Source organism: Denticeps clupeoides, chromosome 7, assembly GCF_900700375.1.
Source record: "Denticeps clupeoides chromosome 7, fDenClu1.1, whole genome shotgun sequence".
Lineage (NCBI taxonomy): Eukaryota > Metazoa > Chordata > Actinopteri > Clupeiformes > Denticipitidae > Denticeps > Denticeps clupeoides.
In genome coordinates this window covers 18081277-18102581 of record NC_041713.1, presented here as the reverse complement: position 1 = coordinate 18102581, position 21305 = coordinate 18081277, and the positions used below count along the sequence as shown (strand labels likewise).

At 44.0% G+C, this 21305-nt stretch overlaps 1 protein-coding gene across 2 annotated transcripts; it reads left to right on the top strand.

The window, feature by feature from the left end:
• The first annotated feature begins 8128 nt into the window (after positions 1–8128).
• Positions 8129–21163, top strand: dnmt1 (DNA (cytosine-5-)-methyltransferase 1). 2 transcript variants are annotated; one of them, XM_028986968.1, is made up of 35 exons: positions 8129–8519; positions 9501–9543; positions 9621–9728; positions 9844–10081; positions 11406–11478; positions 11568–11655; positions 11831–11871; positions 11986–12037; positions 12151–12234; positions 12333–12442; positions 12519–12637; positions 12723–12815; positions 13085–13236; positions 13320–13507; positions 14117–14131; positions 14619–14799; positions 15004–15101; positions 15466–15616; positions 15737–15846; positions 15940–16138; positions 16223–16356; positions 16436–16609; positions 16695–16922; positions 17013–17205; positions 17708–17798; positions 18340–18477; positions 18569–18851; positions 18938–19079; positions 19179–19345; positions 19427–19604; positions 19711–19906; positions 20265–20428; positions 20511–20627; positions 20716–20806; positions 20883–21163. In XM_028986968.1, exons 1-35 carry the CDS (start codon positions 8473–8475, stop codon positions 20918–20920), a joined length of 4524 nt encoding a protein of 1507 aa, XP_028842801.1. In that variant the 5' UTR covers positions 8129–8472; the 3' UTR covers positions 20921–21163. The 2 variants fall into 2 exon arrangements, with proteins under 2 accessions (XP_028842801.1, XP_028842802.1); XM_028986969.1 differs by lacking the exon at positions 14117–14131.
• Positions 21164–21305: the final 142 nt, after the last annotated feature.

Sequence of the window (21305 nt, the reverse complement as noted above, 5' to 3'; positions counted from 1 at the left end):
TGGAGAAGCAAAACCACAGCTCACACGACGAGAAGCATTCCAATATTTATAAATGTGTTGTTTGGGAACAGAAAAAGCACTTTGGCAGCTCCCCCAAAGTCTACTCTGCGCTGTTTTTTTTATGAATATTTTTCAAAACCTAAGACTTTCTAAAGTCTTGCCAAGCATACCAGTCAAGTTCATTGTTCAATTTAATGTACACATTTTCTAACCCTGTGGAACAATGTATAATTTTTTTTATTATACAAATATAAATGTGTATGTATCTATGTACATGATGTATGTTTTGAGATATGTCTTGTGTGCAATAGCCTTGTGTGTCTAGTGGCACGCTACTTGTGTTAAATCGGTACAATCCTGAACACTAATATAGGTACATAAACATGTTTGTTTATTTCTTTTTTTTTTTTAAGAAAAAAATAAATGGAATTGTACAATGTGCAACTTGCAGTGTCATATTTTATTACAATAATAAGTATTTGTATACATGTTCACCAACAAAAGCTATGATCCAGAGAGAAATCACTATTTTACCATGCTTGATCTGAAACCGCTATGGGACTGGATTCCACGGAACCCTTTCCATGACCTCTCTAGAACGGAGCATCTGACAGGCAACATAGATTTCCATCTCTGTACTGAGCTTTCAGGCCTCCGGCCGGCTACGCCGACACACGACCCCTCCAGCGAGGGTTCTCATTCAAACACTGGCCGCACTCGAAGCTGCTTAGAATCCAGGCTGTAGAATTAAAGGACATTAACCATTTAGTCACATGGTAGAGTAACGTTTTTGACCACGATTATCTATAGCATGAATGAAACAAAATGGTTAGAGCAGGAACAAACAGGGGCTTCAAAGCAACAAGCACTTCTTTGGTCGTATGGAAAAAGGAATGTCTGTTGTTCATCAGTTTGAGGGGAGGGAATTCAGATGAAAAGTGAGCAAGCAGCAACACAGAAGAGCCAGGAGTTGCTACAACATGAAAAGGCTGTGAGCAAATAAAACTTGGCCCAAAATATCTTGGCCTTGACTTGTAGCAAACAACCCTGCAGCTGCCAGACGCTGGAGTTGAGTAGGAGGGTATTAGATGCTCTGGGGGCAAGCGTGTGGGTGGAGTAGGGGAGTGCAGTGCTATGACGGGGAGATAAATAGGAGTGGTAGTGTGGGAAAGGCGTGTTTTGGGAGGCCAGTGCATGGAGCGTCTTGACCGCAGGTCTTGGGAGTTCTTGGCTCGGGGAAAGATTCCGGGCCAAGGGAGCGAGCGGACCTTGGGAGAGTCTGGCCTGGCTGCTGTCAGACGTCCAGGAGTCTTGGGTGGGAACGCAGGCTACACCAGTCCATAGAGACCAAACTCCTGGGACCTTGACAGGAAGTGACATCAGCCCACTGCAACCTGCAACAGCTGGATAGTCCGTGTGCTGCATATAGTCACTCGCACAGAAACAAAAAGGGGAAAAGAAAAGGACAAAGGAGGCCTGAGAGCGTATTTAGTCATCAAAACGATCCAGCCTGCAGCTGCAGCCGCTTTCCAGCTTCATCAAGTTTGGTCAGATGGCGCCACCCTGTGGGCACTAATGTCACCGCGTTTAAATTTACATTTATCCAGAGCGACTTACAACGTGCTTTCATGTTACCATCAATTCTGGTTCTCTAGGACCCCCAACTATGAATACAATCTTTTTATTCACTCTGTTGTAGTTTCTATACATAAGTCAGACAATAAGAAGGTTACAAGTTCATCTAAATATTCTCTAAAGAGGAAGGTCTTGAGCTGCCGTGTGAAGGTGCTCAGTGTCTGAGCTGTTCTGACCTCGAGGGGAAGATCATTCCACCACCGAGGGGTTTTCCTTTGGAGGGACCAGGCGAGCAGTACTGGAGGCTCGGAGTATACGAGGTGCAGTGTGAGGTGTAATAAGGGCTGTGAGGTAGGATGGTGCTACTCCATGTTTGGCTTTGTAGGCCAGCATCAGTATTTTGAACCTGATGCGTGCAGCTACTGGGAGCCAGTGGCGGGAACGTAGCAGAGGGGCGGTGTGGGAGAATTTGGGAAGGTTGAAGATCAGTTGTGCTGCTGCTGTATGAGTTGTAGAGGTCGGATGGTGGTAGACCAGCTAGAAGGGAGCTACAGTAATCCAGTCGTGAGATTACTAAGGACTGAACCAGTATCTGGGTGGCCTGTGTTGACAGACAAGGACGGATTTGCCTGATATTGTAGAGACGGAATCTACATGAGCTGGAAAGACTGCTGATGTGAGTCGAGGAGGAGAGTTGGTTGTCTATTGTTACTCCAAGTTGTACCGAGTTGTGAGTCATGTTGAAATAGCAGATTCTATGCCTTTTCTTCACTCTTCACTGTATGACTCGTGGCCAAAGGATTGTGGTTTTGTATTCTGCTATTATGGCTGTGTTCATTTTGGAATGATAACAATACTAAAATAACAAAAAATGACCAACACAAACACCACAATCCCAACTCTGGCAGCTGCAGTAGATTTGCGGTGGTTCTAAAATGAATGTATTAGGGTTTAGTGTCATATATGAGCTTAAACATACATTTGAAATATTAGTCTGACATGAATCATAATCAGTTGTCTATTATGTTTTCTCATATAAATAAATGTATACATATAATCACGTACACATACAGTCGTGGCCAAAAGTTTTGAGAATGAAACAAATACTGGTTTTCACAAAGTTTGCTGCTTGCCTTTTTAATTATGGTAATTTGCATAAACCATAATGTTATGAAGAGCAATCAGATGAATTGCAAAGTCCCTCTTTGCCATGAAAATGAACTTAATCCCAAAAAACATTTCTACTGCATCACAGTCCTGCGTCAAAAGGACCTGCTGAGATAATTTCAGTGATCCTCTCATTAACACAAGTGAGAATGTTGACCAGCACAAGGCTGGAGATCATTCTGTCAAGCTGATTGAGTTAGAAGAGCAGACTGGCGGCTTTAAAAGGAGGGTCATTCTTGAAATCATTGTTCTTCCTCTGTTAACCATGGTTACCTGCAAGGAAACACGTGCAGTCATCACGGTGTTGCATAAAAAGAGCCTCACAGGCAAGAATATTGCTGCTACTACTTGCTACTACACCTAAATCAACCATTTATCAGATGTCACATTCCAGACCTGAGCTAGGGGTCTAGGGGTTTAAGAAACGCGACAAGGGTGTGTAGAGTAGGAGGTCCCCTGTTACATACAGGACCAAACAAAGGATACAAACAGTGCTTTTATTTACAGTGAGCTAACAGGTACAATAAAACAGCAGACTCAGCACAGCTAACCAACATCAGTGCAGCCTAAAGGAAGGGACGGTCCAGCGGGGACAACTCAAACACACACATAAGTTAACAATAAGGGCACATAAAGCTAACATAGGTTAACTACAAAGTGATCTATCACACAAAGCAACAAGACACATGAATGAGATCCCCAACGGAGCTCCTAAGTGGGTGGTAGTAGCCTAGTGGGTAACACACTCGCCTATGAACCAGAAGACCCGGGTTCGAATCCCACTTACTACCATTGTGTCCCTGAGCAAGACACTTAACCCTAAATTGCTCCAGGGAGACTGTCCCTGTAATACTGATTGTAAGTCGCTCTGGATAATGGCGTCTGATAAATGCTGTAAAAAATGTAAAAAAAATAAAAATAAAAAAGCTCCTTGCAGATCTCTGTGGACCCTGGGGACCTCCCAAACGAGTAAGGGACTAGCCGTCCCAAACACCAACCAAAGTCTCTTTATATAGGTGGTGGTGACCAATAGGCAGATGGTAGGTGGAGCTGGTAGGATTCAGCTCCTCCCACAAAGTCAACCTAAAAGAGACAGGACACAAAAACACAGCCAGCCACATAGAACATGTGGGAGCATACGTCCAGGGACGTAACACAGATCATCAAAATAACTTCAAGTGCTGTAAAGAAGGCTTCGGGGTTCCCAAGAAAGTCCAGCAAAGCACCAGGACTGTCTCCTAAAAATGATTCAGCTGTGGGATCGGGGTGCCAACAGTGCAGAGCTTGCTCAGGAATGGCAGCAGGCAGGTGTGAGGTGAAGACTTTTGGAGGATGGCCTGGTGTCAAGAAGGGCAGCAAAGATTCTCTCCAAGAAAAACATCAAGGACAGACAGATACAGATGGACAAACTTTTTACTCTTTTTTTTACTTTTTACTTTCACTTCACTCATTTGCACACCTTCACCCTACCTGTTACACATGTTTTATGTTAAAAACATAAAAGTGTAATATTTGGTTATGTTCGTGATATTTGCATATTGGTTCATTGAATACTTGCATCATTGAGGTCTATAGCAGTTGCTAAAACATTTCACTGCATATCATACAGTGTATGACTGCATTTGACAAATAAAATTTGAATTTGAATTCTGCAAAAAGTACAGGGATTGGACTGCTGAGGACTGGGGTAAAGTCATTTTCTCTGTTGAAGCCCCTGTCCGATGTTTGGGGCATCTGGAAAAATGATTGTCTGGAGGAGAAAAGGTGAGCGCCACCATCAGTCCTGTCTCGTACCAACAGTAAAACATCCTGAGACCATTCATGTGTGGTGCAGCTTCTCATCCAAGGGAGTGGGATCACTCATGAATACATCCATGAATAAAGAAATGGTACCAAAACATCCTCCGACAGCAACTTCTCTCAACCATCCAAGAATGGTTTGGTGAAGAACGTTGATGGAGCACAGTGCCATAAGGCCAAGTGATAACTAAAGGGCTCAGGGAACAAAACATTGAAATTTTGAGTCCATGGCCAGGAAACTCCCCAATTGAGTCCAATAGTCCAATTGAGAACTTGTGGTCAATTCTCATGAGTTGGGTGAACAAACAAAACCCACAAATTCTCACAAACTCCAAGCACTGATTATGAAGGAATGGGTCGCCATCAGTCAGGATTTGGCCCAGACGTTGATTGCAGTTCGCCCTGGCATACTGTCAGAGGTCTTGAAAAAAGGGCCAACACTGCAAATATTGACTCTTTGCATAAACTTGACATAATTGTCAATAAAAGCACTTGGAACTTATAAAATGCTTGTAATTATACTTCAAAACATCACAGAAGCAACTGACAAAAAACACTGTCATAAATGTGTCATACATAAATATATGTATATATATTTATGTATGATCACAGCCTGATATTTGTACATATTTGTGCTAGTGTGCCCCAGTTATAATAAATTATAATCTTCAGAGATGTATGAAGGAATGAATGAAAAGCATTAATACATTAGATGCATGTGAAACCCATGTGCCATTCATCACATTAAACTAGCACTGTAGTTCTTAAGGTTATATTATAACAAAACTTTCCACAGACTATTAGTCTCTGGTTCAACAAAGAAAGAACAAGTTTGAGCCTCGGCCAATTCACACGAATTCAGACATAAGATTAGCACCAATAAGCATTGGAAATAATCATTTATTTAATTTTTTCACAAATTCAAGGTCACTTTACATACAGGAGATCACACAGAAGACAAAAGAAGCTACATTTTTTATGTAGCTGAGACCTGAGAGAGAGAGAGCTGAGTTAGATAGGGAAGGGCAAGGTGAGAAAAAATGGCTTTGAAAGTAAGAATCCTGAATTTAATCCCAGATGGTGCTGGTAATCTGTGAAGGTGGGAAAGAACAGTAGTGATGTGAGCAGACCGCTTTGTATGGGTGGAGTCTCTGGCTGTGGAGTTCTGAATGTACTGTATAGATGCCGTACAGATTTTGCAGTGAAAATGAAGTGATTGTGAAACACTGCAGCACAACACACGGTGACACAACAAAATGTGTCCTCTGTTTTAACCATCACTCTTGGTGAGCGGTGAGCAGCCATGACAGGCGGCCGGGGAGCAGTGTGTGGGGATGGTGCTTTGCTCAGTGGCACCTTGGCAGTAACCATCTGATTACGGGGCCGCTTCCTTAACCACTAGGCCACTACACAAGACATCATGAAACTATGAACCACAGTCAGAGCATCATTAAATAACAAATGGATGACACTGTTGTCAACCTGCAACACTTTAAATACGCTGCATCCAAACCTTATTATCAGTGATGCAGTGTTACGTCCCTGGACGTATGCTCCCACGTCTTCTGTGTGACTGGTTGTGTTTTTGTGTCCTGTCTCTTTTAGGCTGACTTTGTGGGAGGAGTTGAATCCTACCAGCTCCACCTAGCATCTGCCCATTGGTCACCACCATCTATATAAAGAGACTTTGGATGGTGTTCTGGAGGTCCCCAGGGTCTGCTAGGCCCTTACACTTTTTACCCCAACACCCCCACCAGAGGTTGTGTTTGGTTGTGTGACAATAAATAAATAAATAAGTGAGCATATGTTGGGGAGTGTGCTCAACCCAAAACCCACAAAAATTGGGGCAGTGATGGTCTAGCAGTTAAACCTAGCGGGTTCAAATGCCAAACTGCCTATCATGGATACCCACTGCTCACCAAGGGTGACACATTTCGATGGGAGGATCTATAGTCAAAAAAAGTAATGGCCCAAAGACTGAGCCCTGAGGGTGACACAGTGGAGGTAAATGGTTTATAAGTTGATGAACTTTGGGGTGAACAACTAAAGGGCTAAACAACCAGAGATGGCAGTGCACCTGACAGTGAGTGGGATATATTTAAGGACATTTTGTCCTTAAACTGATGGGTTGGATGCAGAAAAAAGCAAGTATACGGATTTGAGTGACTTTGACAAAGGCCAAATTCTGATGGATAGACGGGTGGGTCGTAGCATCTCCAAAACTACAGCTCTTGTGGGATGGAATCTACAGTAGTAAGGAACAACAAAATATGGTCCATGTAATGAAGAACTGGCAACAGGGCCATGGGCAGGGATCCCATAGAAGAGTTACTTCCCTGTCTCTGCTCAAAATGTGCAGGCTATACAGCATATGGCATTTTGTATTGTCTTTAGTTTTATTCATAATAATCCTCAGCCTATATCTAAAAAAAAGTGATTGTCACATGTGATACACAGCAGCACAGCACACAGTGAAATTTGTCCTCTGCATTTATCCCATCACCCTGAGTGAACAGTGGGCAGCCATGACAGGTGCCCAGGGTGCTTTGCTCAGTGGCACCTCAATGGCACCTTGGCGGATCGGGATTCGAACCAGCAACCTTCTGATTATGGTGCCCAAGGCCAAAATGGCTTCACCTTCATCACTGGGAAGAAGGCCTGCTGGTGGAGATTAGAGAGAATGGAAATACAATGGCTGCTCATGACCCTTGGTTTTTGCGCATCAGTCATTGCTGTGGACCCGACTCCTCTGAGTGAGAGAACTGCAGTTCACAAGAGCCACTAATGAGATCCTGGAAAGCAGTGGGGAAAAAATCCTCACGGTGGATGCAGACATGGAGAGGGGAAGCAATGGAGCAATGCACCACTGATCACTCCGGGCAGGGTCCTTGGGGTGATTGTGTATGATCATTTAAACCCCATAACACCATATGTCCCCGAGATTGTCACAGAGGACGTGAAGCATCAGAAGGACGTGAAGCATCATTAAGTTGCTCTGGATAAGGGCGTCTGATAATTGCCATAAATGTAGAAGGCATAGAGAACCAGTAATATAGTAGAAAGTGGTCTTCTTCTGATAAAATGTCATAATCAATTTAGCATATGAATATGACATTTACAATTTGCTTTAAGATAATAGAAAGAATACGATCAGGAACTTTACTCTCCCTGGAGTAAAAGGTCATGGTCTTTACGTATGTTTTGATGAAAAGAATGACCTCTTATGCTCTGTGACTGGACTGAACATAATTCTATATGACTGAAAATATAATAATTATCTCTTTGACTTATTTCTTTTCATTTAAGGAAGGAAGGGAACTGGTTTCTTTATTAACTCTGTGACATCTTCGTCAGGGGTTGCAGTAAAATAACCAATCCGTCCATATCAACGTGCTGCGACACTAAAATCAAACAATTCAACTCTATACCTCGTACGTCTTCGTAAGACGTGGCCTTTCTGTCCCTTCATTGCGTTTGCGATTCAAAACAACTAGTGTCAATGCTCCCCCGCCAGATGTGACACTTGGTAAAATCCTGTTTACGTTCCGTTAGGTAAAGTCCATGTGAGCAGACAGGGGGGGGCAAGGAACGAAAACGAATCGCTCCAAAGGCAGCCGTACAGAAATTTCACAAAGTGGCGACGGCGCGCTGACTGGCTTCTGCACAATTGCGCCTACGCGTCGCCAGAAAACCAGAAGGCCCCCGCGCGGCACTCGCTCCACCGACGAGTCCGCCCCAGTGGTCTCGTCCACCGTATCCGGGTTTCCGCGCGAAAAGCACGGGCCGCGCGCCGCCGCCGCGCACGACCCATAAAAGCCCGTCCCCGCTCCCGCCGCTGCCGTCGCGCTCCGCGCCTTCCCCGTGATTTTAACGCGCCGAGCTCTTCTCATTGCTCTTTTAACCGCCCGCCGGTGTTTTTAGCGACTCGAGATGCCAGCCAGGACCTCGTTGTGTCTGCCGGAGGATGTCAGGGAAAGGTAGGGCTGCCTCCGGCGGGGCGTGTGCGGGCGCTCCGCCGCGTCGTGGGGTGGCCGGGTGGGCTGCGTGTTCACCGCGGGTGCGTGGCGGCGGCGCGGAGCCGCGTTGTTTACAGCCCCGTTTCTAATCGCGAGCTGAACGCGCGCTTTTGGCGGCGGGTCACGTGTTGCGCGGGTCGCGGCTCTCCGCCCTGTTTTGGTTCCTGCTGGCGCCCTTCTGAATTTGGCGCCAAACGCGGCGAGGCTGTCCGCTAGCTAGCGTGGGACGGGGACGATGCCAGTGCCGGTCACGCAGTGATTTTGGACCAGGGGGGAGGGAAGGAGCCAAACAGTCTTTTATTTACGACATCCCAGATCTTAAAACTCCTCGTAATATGTATATATGCTATTGTGTGATTTTTATAAGTGGCCTCCCTCTGTCTGTATGTTGACATTTACTTCTGCATATTCCTCTTTTAATTTCCTTTTGTCATGCAGAGCCAAACGAATGGTTTCTTTTTTTATTTTTACATTAATGTAAGCTGCATGATTACCTAAACCTTACCATAATTACACAGACTGTGTGTATAGTCCACATATTACGTGTGTTTCACAGTGAAATAATCGTTCCTACGGCATGTGGTTGCTTGACACATTTTCTTTGGATGTGTAGGTATATGCAGAACTAAATGTCAAAACCAACATTGCGACAATAATAATCAGAAAAAAATACAGTGAGCAGCATGCCACTTATAAAACTATAGGAGTTAATTAATTGATATTTAGTTATTTAAGGTAGTTTTACTCATGACAGTCCTGTGTTTTGCTGCATGCTGCTGTTTGTAATCTCTTTATTCATTTAAATTATCTAATTGTCGTGTCAAATTTGAGGGCGTGTGACATGATTTTGTATGGATGATTTGGGTCTTGGTCTGACTCCGTTGTGCACATTTTTACTTGTTCCATTCTGTGCATGTGAACTTTCCCCTTTGACCTCTGCAGGTTGCAGGTGTTGGAGCAGGATGGAGATGGCTTGTCTGATGAGGTTGGTGTCTGACCTCATGCTTGTTAACAATTGTGCGATTGTGTATGAACTGTGGTGTGCGTGTGTATTCTTTACAGGTGCGTGTGAAAGAGAAGCTCGGGTTATTGCAGGAGTTCCTCCTTGCCGACACTCAGGACCAGCTTAAAAGCCTTGAGGTCAAGCTTAAGAACTCTGAGCTTTCTGACGTGAGTAGCCTGCTTCTTTTTTCTTTGTTGTGTGTGGTTTTTTTTGTATTTATCGTTAAATAGTTGGTGTGACTTCTGCCCCTATTTTTGTTGCCTTTGTCATAAATGTGTTCAGGAAGGGTACACTTCTGCAGTCAAAGCCCTTCTGAAGCAGGTGCTGTGCTTGGAGAAAGATGGCGAGGGGGCTGAAAAGAATGGCCAAGCTAATGGCTTTACAGAGAATGGCTCCAGCGAGGCTCAGGGTGAATCGGGAACAGCCATGGACACTCAGGGCGAAGGTGAAGCAATCAAATCTCCAAGCGCTCCCAAGGCCAGAGGTGGCCGCCGGAGTAAACCGGACCTTGAAACAAACAGTAAGTAACACTCAGTACGTCAGATCAGATTGAACCTGTCTGTAGCAGCGGCAGAATAATCATTTTACTTCCGTCATTGGACTCCTGTTTAAAAGCTGGACCCGCGCATCTTGAAATGGCTTCATGCAGCTGGGCTTTTAGCTGACTGGGTACAGACGCTGTGACCTGTAATCTCTGGGAATGTGTGTGTGTGTGTGTGTGTGTGTGTGTGTGTGTGTGTGTGTGTGTGTGTGTGGTATCCTAGCGGGTAAGTATTATTTGAAAATGGACCCGTGGGAGGTTGTTGCCACTGAGCAACGCTCATTCCGCACACACTGCTCCCCGGGCACCTTTCATGGCTGCCCGTTAAATGCAGAGGGCACATTTCGAAGCGCCGCACACGTTTCTGAAAACACAAACTGGATCATAGAAATTTCATACAGAAACAAACACAGCGATTTTACCCATGCCCTGCCCAGATATCGCAAAGATAATAAATAACAAAAAGATGAATTACAAAAACATTTATTTTAAGCTAAAGTAATTTGTATCCCATGCGCATAATGTCAGTGTTTAGATCATAACTACATCTAAGAAATATTTGGCCCACTGCTGCCAGGACAAAGTGTGAAGTAGCTACCATCTCAGGGTTAACATTTTCTTGGCTACAGTAAAACCAGCTTATCCACCTCTGCTGTATGGAAAATTAACAATGTTGTGTGAGCGCACCAAAGATTGATCATCTGAGGCATGATTCAATAAGTGTTTCTAAAATGATTAGAATTGAGTGCCAGGACGTGCTTGAAAACATCTGACATTTGAAGCTGTTTCTGCTTCACACTAATCACAGGGGTGTCAAACTGGTGGCCCACAGGCCACATGCAGATCCACGATTATGGCCCGGCGACACTGAGAGCAGACAACACAAACTACATGTCCCACAATACAGTGCTTCAGTTGCCTTGCTGAACACTTTGTGAAGCAGCTAAGAAATTTTTTCCATCCTTCAGTCACCATGCAAACTCAGTGCCTGGGGCGCTCGGTCAGCAAAGTGCACACTGCATTATGGGATCTGCAGCAATCGGCGCATCATATCACCGGACCCGGGGCAAAAATAAATGGATCTCACATGACTATATTCATGGGGGGTGTACATTGAGCCAGTTTTGTTTTAGTATGATGTACGCAATATAACATTTCAATCTTCTGGATGTTCTGATCACTGAGATGCCCTGCTGCATTGACTCTTGCAGCCTTTTGTGTTGCTCAGTCTGAGCTTTTGTGTAATTTTGCCAATTATGCTTTTATGAATTTTTTTGATTTTCTTTTTTTTTTTCTTTACAAGAATCTCAAAGTTCCAGACTTACACGAAACTCTGGGAAGCAACAACCAAGCATCTTATCAATGTTTTCCAGAGTGTGAGTAATTGAAGGATATATATAATTTCCCATTTTTTAAAATGTGCCATTTAAAACAAAAAAAAAAAAAAAACTAATTTTTCCCTTAGTCCAAAGCGTAAATCCGATGAGGTTGATGGAGATGCTACAAATGGAAATGCTGAAGAGAAAATTGATGAAGGTGACTCTGTAGAGGAAGTAAGTGCCACATTCGGACCCTAAACTGAAGTTGCTGTACTATTCCTACAAGGTGGGGGGGGTGTCCGTAAATAATTGAGCCTTGTGTGGTAGCCTCCCACCTCAAGAGTATGTATGTTTTAATGATTATTCTATTCATCAATACTTACTAAATACAATATTTGTTGTTTTTAAGGCCCGTGAAGAGAAACGTCTTAAAGTAGAATCGGATGAGAAGTATGTAACATATTATTCCTCCAATTGTTTTAACGTCTGGTGTACCCCGTTTTATATATTTCTATACTGTGTGTGTGTGTAAATTGTATTTTTATTTATTTCTTTTCTCTCCAGGCCAACTACAAGGAACTCTGGCAGTGAGGCCAAGCCTGCGACTCCAGCAAAGGTGAGTGTCCCCTGCTTTGCCAAAACCTAGTGCACCCATAGGTCAAAGCTGATCTTCCGACTTTTATACAATAGTGCATAGTCTTCATTTATTAATTCTTTTTATCGATTTAGAACCCACCACCAAAATGTTCGGATTGTAGACAGTACCTGGATGACTCTGACCTCAAGTTTTTTCAAGGAGATCCCGATGATGCGGTTTGTTCATTTCTTCCACTCAATGCCTCATTAATGGCAGCGGTCTTGTTGGGGTTTTTGATTTTTAAGGTGCATTTGCACTTTTACGCTTTCTCCAGCTGGATGAGCCTGAGATGTTGACTGATGAACGCCTATCTCTTTTTGACTCCAATGAAGATGGGTTTGAGAGCTATGAAGAGCTGCCCCAGCACAAAATCACAAATTTCAGGTGAGTGCTGGTTGCTTTGACAGAATTTAATATAAAAATTGGGCTCATTATTATTATTTTTTTTTTTTGTTTACAGTGTCTATGACAAACGTGGTCATTTGTGCCCTTTTGACTCTGGCCTAATTGAGAAGAATATTGAACTGTACTTCAGCTGCTCAGTCAAACCTATTTATGATGACAACCCTTGCATGGATGGTATGGCACTACAGAATTGTCTTCCACCACCCCTCTTTTTCTAATTATTTAAGGCTTTATAAAAAATGTCTATCCCCATTTTAAGGTGGTGTTCCAGCAAAGAAGCTTGGACCAATCAATGCTTGGTGGATCACTGGCTTTGATGGTGGAGAGAAGGCTCTTATTGGTTTCACTACAGGTGATCTTTACCACCACCTTTTTATTTATTTATTTATTTATTTATTTTTGTGATTCAATTAATGATGAGAGCTGGTATGTTTCAGGAGGTTTTTTTTTTTTGTTTTTTGTTTTTTTTTTTTTTAATTATTAAAAGAACATGTATATTGTTTGCTATATTTAGACCATTTGTATGCTGCCATGCATATTGAGCTTTAATACTTTAGTTAACCATTTTTGCCTTTGCCAATTTGTTTCTGCTGGTGTTTTATAGATATATTTTTGTTCCAGCTTTTGCCGACTACATCCTCATGGAGCCCAGTGAGGAGTACTCCTACATTTTTGCTCTTATGCAGGAGAAAATCTACATGAGCAAGATTGTGGTTGAGTTCCTCCAAAAGAACCAAGATACCACCTATGAGGACCTGCTCAACAAGATAGAGGTAAGTTCTCTCCATGTTACAGGTTTTCCTTCCTTCACACAGTAGTTAATGGTCATGTCCACAGCTTGCTTTTTGGTCCATAGACCACAGTGCCCCCTGCTGGCCTCAACTTCAACCGGTTCACTGAGGACACGCTGCTACGCCATGCCCAGTTTGTCGTGGAGCAGGTGGAGAGCTACGATGAGGCTGGGGACTCAGACGAGCAGCCCATCATAGTCACGCCCTGCATGAGGGACCTGATCAAACTTGCTGGTGTTACCCTGGGAAAGAGGTAGGTGGCAGGGAATCTCTGTGGTTTGACATATTTGAGTTGCCCCTGTGACTGAGATGGTGGATGTCTATTTAGATGCTCTGGGTATTCTAGTGGGATTTATTTTCTGTACCTTTCACATTTTACCTCTTTTGTAAAGGGTTTGAATTGGAGCATTGCCATTTCAAACTAAGGAAATGTATTTGTATATAATCAAAACCACGCTTTGCTCACAGTACATTCAACGTCATGACTCTCACCACGATCTGTTTTTATATGGTTTATGTAATCTATTCATATAATCACATTAAATGATCAGTTAATCCACTTGCTAATGTAGCCCTGTTGTCCAGACCCCTGCCCTTTCCAAGTTTCTTTTTTTATTTTATTTATTTATTTATTTATTTTTATAGAGCTTTCTTGACCTAATTGTCTTTTTCCATTTTGGATTGTCCATGCAACTTTTACCCCTGCATGCCTGGTCACAAAACAGCCCCCTCCCCCATTTCTAGAGGCTGTTAAATGTCCAAGGTTTTTATTTATTTATTTATTTGTGTGAAAGCCATCTGGTGGTGGTTTTTGCACCCGTCCTTATGTGTCTAACAGTCCCTCTGACGTTCTTTAATGCAGCATGCTGCTGTACTGGTAGGTGAACCCTTATTTGAATGCATCCAAGTGGTTGTGGCCTGTGAAGTGATAACATCCACAAAATTGATGCCCAGTCATGTATGGCTGCTAGTGGTGGGTGATTCAAATCAAACCAAGACCAGGTTTCAATTTATTTTGATTATCATTTTGCTTATGATTTAATCCCATCCCCCACACACCTTAACATTTAAAAATAATAATAAATCTCATGCCTTTAGTCCTAATAACTAGGATATGGCTTTGTAGCATCTTCGGATGACGAGCTTATTTGTGTCAAGTCTAGTGTCATCCTCCGTTCTACTGATGTGGAAGTTTTAATCAGAGTTTAGTCCATCGCCCAGCTCTAATGGCTTTTGTCTATTGTTTGCCATCTTGATCTGCATGGCACCATTTCTGCTTGTGTGCTTTTCTTTTTATCTTCACTGAAATGGTGTCAAGTAAGCGTACGCTACTTTTAAAAAAATATATATATTTCTCCCTTCAGGAGAGCAGCAAGGAGGCAGGCCGTTCGTCACCCCACAAAGATTGAGAAGGACAATAAGGGCCCAACCAAAGCTACTACCACCAAGCTGGTGTACCAGATCTTTGACACCTTTTTTTCTGACCAAATTGACCAGAATGATAAGGATGGAGGTGCGAAGCGACAGCGCTGTGGTGTATGTGAGGTGAGGCAGGTCATTGACTGCGCCGCTTTTAATATCTTGCGTGAACAATCTTCTCTCTGTGGACTTTCACTTTGACTGTTAATTGCATGTGGTTTTATGTCCTGCTTCCATGTTTGTACAGCCAGTTCTTGGCATGAAATGTGGTGTAGGTGGTGAAATTTGAGATTTAATTTTGAGCCTTGTTTGGGATTTTTATTTTAAAAGGTGTGCCAAGCTCCAGACTGTGGGAAGTGTCCAGCCTGTAAAGACATGGTTAAGTTTGGTGGCAGTGGCCGCAACAAACAAGGCTGCCATAAGAGGAGGTAGGTTTTCTTTCTCCCCCTCCCCTTCCTGGCCAATCGCTTCTGCAGTTTGCTTTACTTGGCCAGCATCTCTGCTCCTTTTGGTGGGTTTTGTTCGAGAACAGTGTGTTCTAGTGAGCTCATTCTAACTTGTCAGCATGTTTACAAAATGAGTACCGTAATGAGTCCCAGACCCTCATGAACACTTCCATGTGTGTAGAGAAGGGAATATTAAGATGGGGTGGGTTTGTTTTATGATTGCCCAATTTTAATGTCATTATTAGCAAATTCATATCTTTCTGGATTAGTCCATATTTACTGGTGAAATATGGTGCATCTACAGTATTTATACATCTTATCTTTTACTACTTTTTGTTTCCAACAGATGTCCCAACCTGGCTCTGAAGGAGGCAGATGAGGATGATAATGTAGATGAAGATCTGCCTATTCTGAAATCCGACTCAAAAAAGATGTCCCAGGCAAAAAAGAAGAAACAGAACAAGAGCAAGATCTCCTGGGTCGGGGAACAAGTTGAGGTGTGGAGTAATTCTGGCTTGCAATTTCCTCCCTAAATATTCAAATTATTCGTGGATCTGACTTCACCTCCCTGTAGTTTCAAATATGGGGTTTAATTTCTCCTTGATTTACTGTTGCAGGGTAAAAAGGGGTATTATATGAAGGTCTCTTTGGACAATGAGGTGCTGGAGGTCGGAGACTGTGTGTCCGTTAGTCCAGATGATCCGTCCAAACCCCTCTATCTGGCCAGGTAGAGAATAGCGGTCTACACACGATTTCATTTCAGATAATTCAGTACTTCTCTAATTGTTTCAGCCGTTTATTCTATTTTCTGTGCTTCCAGGATCACAGCTTTGTGGGATGGGGAAGAGAAGATGTTCCACGCCCACTGGTTCTGCCGTGGTACAGACACTGTGCTGGGAGAGTCGTCAGACCCCTTGGAGATCTTCCTCGTGGATGAATGTGAGGACATGCCCCTGAGCTACATCCATGGCAAAGTCAATGTTTTGTACAAGGCTCCTTCAGAGAACTGGTTCATGGAGGTAGGGGGCCATTGGTCCGTTTACACATTTTGTGGTCTTAAGAAACTAGCATGTGTAACCTAGAACCGTTCTTTCCTAAATTAGGGCGGTGTGGACGATGACATGAAGGTGATCGAGGATGATGGCAAGAGCTTCTTCTATCAGCTGTGGCATGAGAGTGAATTTGCCCGGTTTGAAACGCCACCAGAAGTCACACCATCAGAGGACTCAAAGTACACGTAGGTTTCTGTGGACGAGCCTCTTTTTCCCTCTTTAGGGCATTTGTCCATTTGTAACTAACCTTACTGGTCTCTTCAGCTTTTGTGCCAGCTGCACCCGGGCTGCCGAGCGTGCGGAGCAGGAGACTCCTCGTGCATTTGAACCTCTGGAGGAGGGGGATTCGAAAACCTACTATGCCCTGGCCTGTTTGAAGGGGGAGCAGTACCGTGTTGGCGATGGGGTCTACCTCCTGCCTGATAAGTTCTCATTCGGGTAAAGATCTTTTTAAAGAACGCTTCATCTCCGGGTCCCGTTGTGCGTAGCTGTGGGCAAGTCCTCTCTGTGTGCCTCGTTGCAGGGTCAAGGCTGCAAGCCCGGTGAAGCGCTCCCATAGAAAGGACTTTGTGGATGAGGAACTCTATCCGGAGTACTACAGGAAATCCTCCGACTACATAAAGGGCTCCAACCTGGATGCACCGGAGCCCTTTCGCGTTGGCCGAATTAAGGAGATCTACTGCAGCCACAAGCGCAGCAACAACAAGACCAGCACTTCTGAGGTCAAGCTGCGCCTCTATAAATTTTACCGGTAGGTTCCTTCTGTCCATAACAGAAGACAACTTTCAACAAGGGAATTTTAATTTTTTTTTTTTAAATCCGCTTTTTTGCTGTGGCTCAGGCCGGAGAACACTCACAAGGGCCTGAAGGCAGGTTACCACACCGATATAAATCAGCTCTACTGGAGTGACGAGGAGGTCGCAGTGGACATGGCAGATTTGCAGGGACGCTGTCGGGTGGAATATGGCGAAGACCTGGTTGAGAGTGTTCAGGAGTATTCCAGTGGAGGGCCAGACCGCTTCTATTTTTTGGAGGTGATGTTCATTCCTTGACTCAATCAGAATTGGTTTCAAAATGCCCAAAGTGGGCATTTGAAGCAAATGCATTAGTTGAATTTACAGAATGTTTGCGTTGAATCACAGGTCTTAGTCACCAAAGCTACTGTTTATGACCACATACATGAAATGTATGCTAGATTTTTCATTTTCCAATCTGAAAGGAGTCCTCGGTCATGCCTGCAGTCAGCGTTTAACATTCATTAGTTTACTGTATGGATTAGTTTATAAATTCTGCTACTGAGAATCCCGCTTCAGTAAAACAGCTAAAATTCCAGTTCTAATTGGATCATAATAAGGCATGTACAGCTTTAGTGATTTCGCTGATGTGGTGATTTTTCCAGTTTTAATTCAGTTTCCAGAAGTCTTCGCCACAGACAGGCATTTAAGGGTGATCTGTGGGTTTTTGTACTTGTAACGCCATGTTGTATTTTGAGTGTTTAGAGTACAGGTTTTTAAAGTAATGTGCTTTTGTCCTCAGGCCTATAATTACAGGACCAAGAGCTTTGAAGATCCTCCCAATCATGCTCGTGGTGTGGTGAACAAGGGCAAGGGAAAAGGCAAGGGCAAAGGTCTGTGATGTGTGCAAAAATGTGACCATGTCACTCCTGTCCACATGCCCTCTGCAAAGGTTCCTATGGTCATTAAAAACCTGTGAAAGTCACAGAATTTCAGGCCGTTGAATACAAAAAAACATTTAAATTTTGGAAAAGTCATTGAAATCCATGTATAACAAAGTACATGGTTTCTAATGCAGTCTTATGCTTTTTATTTATACATGCATATATGTTTAAAACTGCACATCTCATAGTATCAGCTTTGTGGTGAACCATGTCCTGTGGTGCTGCATGTGTTGCTTGCATATTCCAGAATTTTCTCAGCCACGTGTCCACTTTAGTCATGTAAATTACAGCCTCTAATATTGGATCGGCCCTGACTGGGTCAATTTTACTCGCTCAGGCCTGTGCCAACTTGGAGGATTTAAGTCAAGCATTTCGGGGTTGAATAGTTTTAACAATTTTCTGGTTAAACCACAGATGTTCATTAAAATTTGCCTTGAACATCATAGAAGTTTTGTAAAAATGTGTAAGAAACTGTTTAATTTCTCCTTAGGGAAAGGAAAAGGGAAATCAGCCGGTTCTTCACAAGACTCTGCAGACCAGGAGAACAAGGAGGCCAAGGTGCCCAAACTGCGCACATTGGATGTCTTTTCTGGCTGTGGTGGTCTGTCTGAAGGTTTTCACCAAGCAGGTGAGCTTTCATTTTCAATGCTCCCTCCAGCCTATTTTTATATTTATTTCCTTGTAATGCGAGAGGATCCATTTTGATTTTGGTTGCTCAGGTATCTCTGAAACTTTGTGGGCCATTGAGATGTGGGACCCAGCAGCGCAGGCGTTCAGGCTCAACAACCCTGGCACCACGGTGTTCACAGAGGACTGCAACGTACTGCTGAAGCTGGTCATGTCTGGAGAGAAGACCAACTCTCTGGGCCAAAAACTGCCCCAGAAGGGTGATGTGGAGATGCTCTGTGGAGGGCCTCCATGCCAAGGCTTCAGTGGCATGAACCGCTTCAACTCTCGCACTTACTCAAAGTTCAAGAACTCTCTGGTTGTGTCCTATCTGAGGTGAAGAATTTAAAATGTAACATGCTTTATTGTTTTTTATTATAATAAAGGGGCTCTCCGCTTACCTACCTCTCCCCACCTTTCAGTTACTGTGACTACTACAGGCCAAAGTTCTTCCTGCTTGAAAACGTGAGGAACTTTGTGTCATTCAAGCGCTCCATGGTGCTCAAGCTGACACTCCGCTGCCTTGTGAGAATGGGGTACCAGTGTACTTTCGGGGTGCTTCAGGTACGTTTTGGTGTTACAAGGTTACTCCTTTTTCTTGAGGTGACCGCTGCTGATCTGTGCAACCCAGCGAACCATCTTCTTTTGCGACTGATTTCTCAGGCAGGGCAGTATGGTGTTGCCCAGACGAGGCGCAGGGCAATTATTCTGGCAGCTGCCCCAGGGGAGAAGCTTCCCCGCTACCCTGAGCCCCTTCATGTGTTTGCCCCACGAGCGTGTTCCCTTAGCGTGGTGGTGGATGACAAGAAATACGTCTCCAATGTGACTCGGTAAGAAGTCTTTAACCCACTCAATAATTTTCTTTGGAAATATTAGCGTCTGCAGCACTTATACTGAATAACTGTTTTCAGAGGCAACGGTGGTATTTATCGCACGATCACTGTGCGAGACACCATGTCTGATCTCCCTGAGATTCGCAACGGGGCAGCGGCCCTGGAGATATCCTACAACGGCGAGCCACAGTCCTGGTTCCAGAGGCAGATCCGTGGCTCTCAGTACCAGCCGATTCTGAGGGACCACATTTGCAAGGTGTGTGTGTGGCTTTAAGCTCCTTCAGCCAGTAGAGGGAGCCACCTGTAATGGCTGTGGGTCTGGTGCTTTTGCTGGTTTTTAACTACGGCGTTTGTGCGTCAAGGACATGAGCGCTCTTGTGGCGGCCCGAATGCGCCACATACCCCTGGCTCCTGGTTCGGACTGGAGAGACCTCCCGAACATTGAGGTCCGGTTGAAGGACGGGACCATGACTAAGAAGCTGCGCTACACACACCCTGACAAAAAGAACGGCCGAAGCAGCACAGGAGCGCTGAGGGGAGTGTGTACCTGTGCTGGAGGTAATGTGAGCAGACATTACTCGTGGGGGGGGTTGGTCAATATTTACACGTTCATTAATTATTGGAATACTTAACAAATTCTTCAACGTGTTTCTTGCTCTGAATGTGTCCGCTTTCACTTTATGGTAATACCAAATCACAGGAACAATCCTGAAATCAGTCAAGTTTGTGTGGCTTAGCGCTGGCAACGCAGTGACCTGTTGTACAGATTTTATCTGCATCCAGTACACTCATCCAACCCAAATAAGAAACCAATCCTTTCACCTCCCTTATACTTTTGTGTTCAATTGGGTGTGGTTGAGATTGTGGTGTTTCTGGATCATGCTAGTCAGGTTTCTCTACCTTTTTTGACCCCCAGGGAAGCCTTGTGATCCGGCAGACCGGCAGTTCAACACCCTGATCCCATGGTGCTTGCCCCACACTGGCAACCGCCACAACCACTGGGCTGGACTGTACGGGCGACTGGAGTGGGACGGATTCTTCAGCACCACGGTCACCAACCCTGAGCCTATGGGCAAGCAGGTAGGGGTCCAGATAGACTGGTGTAGTGGAACCAATATTTCGCCTTGCTGTTTGTTTTAAAAGTCCGCATGTGCTTTAACAGGGTCGAGTTTTGCATGCTGAGCAGCACCGTGTGGTGAGTGTCAGAGAGTGTGCACGCTCACAAGGATTCCCAGACACCTACCGCTTCTTTGGAAACATTCTGGACAAGCACCGGCAGGTACCGTAATATGACTACTGTAGGGACTTAATGAAATGTGCCACACCCCTTTTTAAGCAGAAGGCTCACATTCATGCGGTTTTTCCAGGTGGGTAATGCTGTGCCGCCGCCTCTTGCCAAAGCCATTGGGTTGGAAATCAAGAAGTGTGTCCAAGAGAGGGTTAAGGAAGGAGAGTCTGGTACGAGTACTTTTTATTCATTTGTTATAAAAGCTAGTGACTGGACATCACATTCATTATTTTTATTTTTTAATAGACCCTGTGAAACAGGAGAAAATGGAAATTTCAGAATAAACTCCTCCATCCCATCAAATGTGTTCCCTTTAACTGGGAAGTCATTCCACTGCCTGTGGGAGCCTAACCATCCATGCGGAGTCTCAGTGGGTGTCTGTTTCGTGCCATTATGTGATTTGTTTTATCTTTTTGTAAATGTGATTTTATTCATGTGTTTGAAAATATCCACTCATGGACAGTGGTGGGAATTTTATGTAGTATTTTCTATTATGTAATATTTCAAATAAAAGCTCTTATCAAGTCTCTTGTGTCTAGTGTGTTTTAAACAAAGGTAACAGTTGGACTTGCTAAAATTGAGTGCATGAAAGTCTAACCATATTAAACTCCGATATGAAGGTGTAAAACGTCAAAACTCACCCAAGCATGTCTGCCTCTTGCAACGTGA

What these genes read in the sequence shown, in the direction of transcription:
- dnmt1 (XM_028986968.1), top strand. Translation starts at nt 8,473, where the DNA reads ATGCCAGCCAGGACCTCGTTGTGTCTGCCGGAGGATGTCAGGGAAAG. An exon ending in TCTTATTGGTTTCACTACAG is followed by an intron (nt 12,816 to 13,084) that starts GTGATCTTTACC and finishes TTTTTGTTCCAG; the next exon opens with CTTTTGCCGACTACATCCTC. An exon ending in ACCTGCTCAACAAGATAGAG is followed by an intron (nt 13,237 to 13,319) that starts GTAAGTTCTCTC and finishes TTTGGTCCATAG; the next exon opens with ACCACAGTGCCCCCTGCTGG.